This window comes from Microtus ochrogaster, chromosome 24, assembly GCF_000317375.1.
Source record: "Microtus ochrogaster isolate Prairie Vole_2 chromosome 24, MicOch1.0, whole genome shotgun sequence".
Classification (NCBI taxonomy): Eukaryota; Metazoa; Chordata; class Mammalia; order Rodentia; family Cricetidae; genus Microtus; species Microtus ochrogaster.
Window position 1 is genome coordinate 3,438,053 of NC_022024.1, and position 8,109 is coordinate 3,446,161.

Sequence of the window (8,109 nt, forward strand, 5' to 3'; positions counted from 1 at the left end):
AAAGAGTTTAGTGATACAGTTCTTTACATTCTTGTTACCACCTAATCCAAACACTTGAAGGTTAAATGAGGACATTTGCATAAAGAAAAAAGTAAGTAGGCGAATTTGACAAGAATAGGGAGAGGGCAAGAAAGGATAATGGGGGAGGGGTGAATATACATTATCTACATGCATAAAAATATCATAATAAAGCCCATTATTATGCATAGTTAATATACACTAACAGACTGTTTAAAATGCTGAAAACGGGTAGTCACAATCAGAGAGCTGGGCATGGGGGCTCACCTTTGTGCTATCTCAGCACTTGGAAGGCTACAGCAGGAGCACTGCCCAAGGCTGAGGCCAGTCTAGGCTACAGAGTGAGACTTACACCTCAAAATACTAAAGCCAGCACCAAAAAATTAACTTTATGGTCCTCATCTTTATAAACACACATCCATTTTTAGATACAGAGATTTAATATAAAGATAACTATTTTCACTGGTAGAAAGAAAGACACAAGACACTTTACAAGTTTCTTTAAAAACAAAGACACATTTTTAAAAAACCTAATAAATTTTTAATTAGAATGTTTTCCTTCTTTTTTAAACAGAACAAAAAAAAAACAGATTACATCAAACCAGAACTTTTCAAATACCTAATTATTATACACATTCCCATCTGTCTTATAGGGAGGACTCTTGGTCAGCTTAAGAGTTTCAGGTAAAATAAGCTGCATAATAGTATATATTACAATAATAAATGTACAATGTTCACATGAAATATATCTTAGAAGCAAGAAAAAGATGCATTTGCATCCAACAGTGACCTGCTCAAATGCCACAACTATTTTTACATTCACTCTTGCAACAGGTTACAAGATGGGTCACTAAGCTCAAATAAATCACTATGATGCACATAAAATACAGAAAGATTGGTTATTTTATATATTATATATTTATATTTTAACACATTAGCATCTGAGACATAGATTGAGAATCTAAAATGTATTCTCTTCTGATAGCAAATCATTTCTTCCTCATAAACATGGTGCCCACAAAGCACACAGGTAAGGCACGAAGGTTCTGTTACAGAATAGTGCGCATCATGGTCACTTAGCCAGAAAACGTGCATTATCTGTGCAAGGTCATGCTGCAAACCAACATATATACAACAAAAGGAAAACCAAATTTGAAACAGACACTAAGATTGGTCATTCCAGCTGTTTCACGAATTCACTTGGACCAACAATGATATATCCAGGTTATCTTTTAATCTTTTAGCCAATTTTTAGGTTACAAATAAACCTTGATCAGTAACTATTTTGACCTGAAATCATGAAACAATAATAAAGTAGCTTTACTGAAACAAACACTGATGCACAAACCAAGGGCCATTTGTGCATTTTCTACACTGCAGGCTTTTATGGCCCAACATTCCAAGGATAATTTGTGTAATACATTTTGCTGCAACAACGTGCCTGCTCTACACTGAACATAGAACAGGAGCTATAAACAGACTGGGAAAATGACATAATCCCAATAGCACTGTTAGAGCCCCAGTATTTATAATAAATACAGCTTTTCACAAAATGTTTTTCCAGTATCTGCCAATTGCTTCTTTATTGCTCGCATAAATTTGAACGCATTAGAACTGGTGCCAGAACTTTCACACAAAATCATACTCAGGCATTTTTTTTATATAAAAGTCTATAAAAAGTATTTTAAACATGTATCTAATACTTCCAGGTATTTGGCCGTTTGATCATCTATGACAGTACAGCCATATGTATATATCTGTGTGCATATATAAATATGTTACTGCACGTTACATATGTATATAAACACACAGCTATGAACATATATATACACAAATTAGATTATGAATAAAATAGAAAGCTTATTTTACTGCTAAAGCAGACATTCTCACAAGACTTCCACTACCATTAGCATTTATACATATATACAAAAGCCAATTTGAGTACACGTACATCCACTTACAAATGTAACTATTAAAACCAAATAAATTTCCCCATTTTCCAGCTGCAGCAAATGAACCTTTTACAAGCAAGAGAACCTAAGGTTAGGTGGGAAATGAATAGTTTACCACAGTAGCCTGCAAGGAACGATGCAGCTGACTGTATACAGAAATTCACATTAGTCCACAAGAAATTATGGAAATATAAAAAGCCGCTTCGCCATGCTTTTGTGTGGTTATCTAAACACTTTTTGGTGCAAAAATATAACCACCATCTCTGAAACACTTACTATAAAGTCAGTGTTCCTTGTGTACAGCCTCAAATGCACTGGCTTAACTGAGCTCCAAACACTGGAGACAACAATTATGCCACCTGCTCAGCATTGCTGCCTCGCTGCTAAATCCCTCTGGAACCTCAAGATTTCTGCAACTTTCAAACAGCTGTCTTCGCAATAAAAATATTACATACAAAAAGCATTTTAAAAGGAAGACGGGAAGCCAAACGGGACTTTTCCTATTTAAATAACAGTTCTAGGAGTGAAGGGGTCTTTTCAGGAACTTCCTTGAGAATTGGCTAGGCCAGTCCGAAGGCGCAGGTGAGACATAGAGTTCATATGTTTATTTGATGGCTTCAAGGGAGTGTTGCAAGTAAGAGCCTGGGGAAAGCGATGGTGGTATCTGTCTAGTCGTAAGTATTTTACTGTAACCAACTTCCCTGTTGCAAGATAAAAATCATATTTTAGATCTTTACAATTATGCTTAGTATTTGTAGAAAATTAACTGTAGTACAGAATGAACATGAAGCAAAAGTATCTAAAATTAACCTAAAATTATTCTATTTAAAATCAGGTATAATCTAAGATGCAACTAATTTTCCTTCCCAAATCTTTGTAATATTCAAATTTCTTACCATCAAACCAAGAGCCATGCAAGGCTTTAAAAGCCTTTCCAGCATATTCTGGAGACAGACATTTAACATATACACAACCCTGTAACAAAAAGAAAACAGAGAGAGAAAAGAAGTCTTAGTTTAACAGCAACAGATATAAACCCCTGTGTTCCAAATGAGACGTGATTTACCTCACGTGAGTTTTTGTCTACTGCAATATGAACAATGCCATCATTGTCGCTGCATTTTTCTAAAATTGCTTCTTGAATTGCCAGATGCCATTGATCTCCTATTTCCCTGGAATTAAGAGAAACAAAATCAACTGTGCTATTCCTACCTGTGTTCACTGTCTCTCACACCACAGTGTAACAAAGGAGTTCAGTCATTTGTCTACCTATATACTTGTAAGATGTTTCACCTCCTTTTCCAGACTAGTGCCAGCACCAGCATTAGAGATGCAGAAGTTGAATAATGTTTTCTCATTGTCAGTAACACTTTCAAGTCTCCATTTATTTAATACACACTTCAAGTCTCTCTTTCCAAAGCACCTGTTCCAGTACGTTCTCTCATCTGCCTCACTGTGGGCGAGTCATACATGGAGGGCAAAAGGAAAAGTAGTTTCACTTTAAATCTGCCTATCACAATCAAATGCTGACTGGAGCTGATATTCTAATCAGCAAAGCATGCAGTGGGTCCCTTTGCTTGAGACTTGACAAAAGGAAAAAAGCATAACATTTACAGTTAGAAATAATAAAAAAAATTTGGTTAGACACAGCATTATAGATGTACCATGCATTTTACACCCAAATACTCCAAATAAAAATTACATGTATGCCTTTTCATAATACTTACATAACTGGGTCAAACATATTTCGAATCTTTAAACATGGTGTCAAACTATTTGGTGGTGAATTTCTTCTATCTAAATGAAATGCTACAAAAAAAATAATTGTGTTATTTGAAATTGTTCCATTTTGTTAAAAGACAATCTTTTAGTTTATTAAAAAAATATTTATTGTGTACTTTTAATGAGCCAGTTAATTAAGGTGGATTAAGATAGTCATCAATATCCAGAGCCAATAGTTTGGTGGAAGAAACAGACACTGATAGTGTCTTCCAGGGGGTTCAAGCTGTCATTAAGTCCTAAGGAAACCAGGAAGTTGTAAAAATAACATCCTCATCAATGGGAGCTAAGATTTCCCTGCAGAAGTGAGGCTGACTCTGAGGACTGAAGAATAAGTTAAAGCAGCAGGGGAGAGAAGTGAGAGCACATTTCAGGTAGAGGTGAGGTATGTACTGGCCCTGTGACAAGATTGTGAATGAAACCCAGTGTGGCTGGAATAGAACAGAAAGACAAGTCTGGGAAAGGAGAAGTCAGACTATCTCAAGTATCCCAACAATGTATAGGAGTAATTTTAAATCACACATGTGTTTTAAGAGGACTCATATGACAAGATCTACCTTTAAATATTAAAAAAATTGAAGTAATTGTGTGGAAAATCAAATAGGCAAAGTGATTTTAAGACAGCCAGAAAGTTGTCCAAGAGGCAGTGATGTGGAAAAGTGAGGCCAACGGTGGCACAGTGAAGTGGACAGGAGCGCACACAGCATGACACCAAAGACATTATGAGGAGGACTTCCAGGGACATGGGGAGCCAACAGGAGTGGCACCACTAACTAGACTGGGTACCAGAGAAGGACACTGGGACGAGACCGTGAGCTCAACTCACATCAAGGTGAGTTTTCAGACGTCTGAAACTTAGCACCATGAATGTAAACTACAAACATGCGAGTTATTATACGGAAATGCAATGAAGCCACCACATGAGAAAAGGTGAATAAAAAAGTGAACAAGAAAGCAGCTCTGAGAAACTACAATACAGAAAAGCCCAGAAAAAGGAAAATAAGAAGTAAGCAGGAAGAAGGAAGAGGAGGGGCATGGGACACAACATTTGACTGGAAGAAAAGCTCAGTGTGGACGAGAAGCCGGGAAAAGGAGCTATTGCCAAAGCCACGAGAAGGCTTGAAGGGCTCAGGTGCCAGAGACAGGCAGAGTAGTGTGAAATGAGTTAAAACTGTTTCTAGTTCCACAGGGTCCTCCTGTGTGCAACTTTTTAAGGAAATCATTTGTTCTTAGCATTTGGAAGAATAAAACACTTTTTTAACTGAAAAAAAAATTCTCATATGGTATATTCTGATTATGGTTTACCCTCTCTCAAATCCTCCCAGATCCTCTCCACCCACCCAACACCATGACTAAAGTCTACTAAAGCTTTTTAAAGTAAAATTGATGGGGGGTGGGAAGGTGGGAATGATATGATTGTACTTTAAAAATGCAATTCTAAGACACTTCACTTACCTTTTCTAGGAATAATATACTTAGTAGGAAAGAGGATTTACTGTTATAATCCCCATATATATTGTTTGACATACATGCTTCTCCTGTATAGTAGAGGATAAGCACACAACCTTCAAAACTCCTTATATACTTTACCATCTCTCTCTGAAACTACACACACTATTAAGAAAACCAACAAATGGATGCTCAACTTGCTAGACCTGGATGGAGGTGGGGGTTCCTTGGACTTCCCACAGGGCAGGGAACCCTGGTGGCGATGGGTTTTCGGGCTGGGGGGGACTTAACTGGGGGAGGGGGAGGGAAATGGGAGGCGGTGGCGGGGAAGAGACAGAGATCTTTAATAAATAAATAAAAGAAAACCAACAAAGAGAGCTACACAAGATCCTTGGAAGGGAGACACTCAGTAAAGGTATCTTAGTGAGAAACATGAAGAAGGCAAGCAAAAACTGGAAAACAGAACGTTAGTCATGCACGCACGCACGCGCACACACACACACACATACACTGTATACTGAACACATATTAACAATGACTGTAATCATGTAACAATGATTTCATGTGTTCAGCAACAAGAATGCAGTTAGAGCTATAATACTAAGCTGCTCCGGTGAACAAAACGGGAAAGATAAAGGAACATCTGCCCTACTACAGACAAAGCAGCTGTGCTCTAACCTTTACACCCCAATGGTGGAGCTGTAAACACATTCACATGTCTTTGGTTACAGTATTTCAGTTAACTACATAAAGTCCATTTTGAAAAATTAGGAGAAAATCTTTGGTTTTGCTTAGAAATACATACCTTGACCTTGCCATACTTTAGAAGGTATCACTAATATCTTATCACAGGATGCAGAAGGCTGGATCCACCGCCAGACTAGAAAATCTGCACCTCCTATCCTTCGTGTCTCTGTGCGCACTCTGGATTCATTAGCAGCGAGGAAGTCAACAGCTCTGTCCCAGACTTTCTTCATCTTTTTCCTACCACACAAACAAAAGGACAAATTTACTCTACTCTTGGCTTGCCATCTTTTAGAAATGTCAGTGACTAAAGTAACAGCTATTGCTAACTAGCTAGTCTGTCTGTCATCTGTCTGTCTCCCCGCCCCCCAGCTAATATACTTGGGACAGTTTACCTAAAGGATGACTTGGATGCCTGTGCCTTGCCTTAAGTTACTGAGTTTCCCCCTGCAGAGGTGAGCCGCGAGCATGGCGTCCTCTTGGTTGTTGACTCAGTGTCCATGGGGATGAGGATGTGATCCACATCTTTTAGAATATGGATAATTTTTTTTTTAATTTTCAGAAAGTTAGATTCTAGCTTTCATTTTTAAAAGCTTCAATAATAACAACATAAATACTTAAAATATTACTAAAAACCTAACTAGCTTTTGTCTGGCTCTGTTTCTTAGTACAATGAACATAAGGGGATAAAGAGAAAGACTGACAAACAAGAATAAAAGATGCAGGAATGAGAATAAACCAGCTATCATATTACACTGTGCAAATCAGGAGGAGAGTAAGTGCTGAAAGGGTAGGGGGACGTACAGTCAAGCAGTTTAGAGGAGCCACAATTCTCAATAAGATCCAAGTCTCCCACAGGTACCACATTCTGACTTATCTCAACTGAGTACTGATTTACACACCTGTCTTGAGGCTGTATTAAGGAATCTCGAACATGTGGAATCGGCATATAAGGCTGTAAATCTTTATTTTCCTGGCAAGCTTCATTATGACTTCGTAAAACATCTGAAAATAAATCAGAAGCTTTACAAGTAAATCGACTCTGAAACTATGTTGTAGCTTTATCATGTGATAACTGTTCTACAACTAGTTTAGGATTTTATAAATTCTGTACCTATAATCTTTACCACCATGTCGTACATCTGCCTTGTCTCCTCTTCCTCCTTAGTCCAGCGGTATTTCATGTAACGTAGAACAACACAGACCATCACCACACCTGAAACATTCACAGGGCCGGCATTAAGACTGTGGTCAGTAACAGGTACACTGTCGCTAGTATAGCACTGACCATCTCACTACCCTAATGGAATAATGGAGTGCAAAGGTTTGAATTACCCATATAACAAAACTACACAGAAACACTTACTATTAAGTACTTTCCCAAAATTTCACCTATCTCTAAAAAGGTTCTTCCATCATATTAAAGGTGTTTAAATACCTACTATTAAAAAAAAAAAAAACTGTTCAGGCTCTTCTCCTTTCAACATTAAACTACTAGAAAAATGAGCTTTACTAAACAGACTAGTAAAGTAAACTGAATTATGTTTAAAGGGCTAACAAAGAAAACAGAAAAGAGGATTAGTTTCTTCTGTCCAATTATAAAAATATCAAAGAACCTAAATATAAAAAATTCCCATAAATGACATTTTAAGCCAAAAATTTAAGAGCTTACATTATTTAAAATAAGCTCAACTCCTATTTTCCAATTCTATTCTCTAAAAGTAGGTTTCCATACACATACTATTATACCTGCTCCTTCTAGAACCTTACATGACAAAGTTTCATCTCTCTTCTTATACGACTACTTTCCAGGCCCACAGGCCCACAATTGCCATAAATAACCCTCAGCTTTACTGTTATCTTTTAAACATGAAAATTGTTCCTCATAAAGGCCAGGTCACCAGTTGACAGTACTAATTTGGGGACTTTAAGAGATGGACTCTAGATGGAAGAAGTAAGTCATGGGGGATAAGTGGTTGGGGATACTTGTCTGCAGCTGCTTCTCTCTCCTCTCTGCTTCCTGGCCACCATGCTATCTATTCCACCAATCTGCATTCCACGTGGGCTGACACTCTCCACCCTCCTTCCACGTGGGCTGACACCCTCCACCCTCCTTCCACGTGGGCTGACACCCTCCACCCTCCTTCCACGTGGGCTGACACCCTCC

At 37.9% G+C, this 8,109-nt stretch overlaps 1 protein-coding gene across 1 annotated transcript in view; it reads right to left on the reverse strand.

Annotated features, from left to right (window-relative positions):
• Positions 1 to 532: 532 nt before the first annotated feature.
• Positions 533 to 8,109, reverse strand: part of Lemd3 (LEM domain containing 3) — a gene marked incomplete at its 5' end in the record, with an annotated part of 46,412 nt that continues 38,835 nt past the window's right edge. Inside the window, 7 exons of the mRNA XM_005357923.3 lie at positions 533 to 2,671; positions 2,867 to 2,945; positions 3,037 to 3,142; positions 3,698 to 3,779; positions 6,004 to 6,182; positions 6,845 to 6,947; positions 7,057 to 7,158. Coding sequence (XP_005357980.2) covers positions 2,508 to 2,671; positions 2,867 to 2,945; positions 3,037 to 3,142; positions 3,698 to 3,779; positions 6,004 to 6,182; positions 6,845 to 6,947; positions 7,057 to 7,158 — 815 coding nt within the window. The remainder of the gene's footprint in view (positions 2,672 to 2,866; positions 2,946 to 3,036; positions 3,143 to 3,697; positions 3,780 to 6,003; positions 6,183 to 6,844; positions 6,948 to 7,056; positions 7,159 to 8,109) is intronic.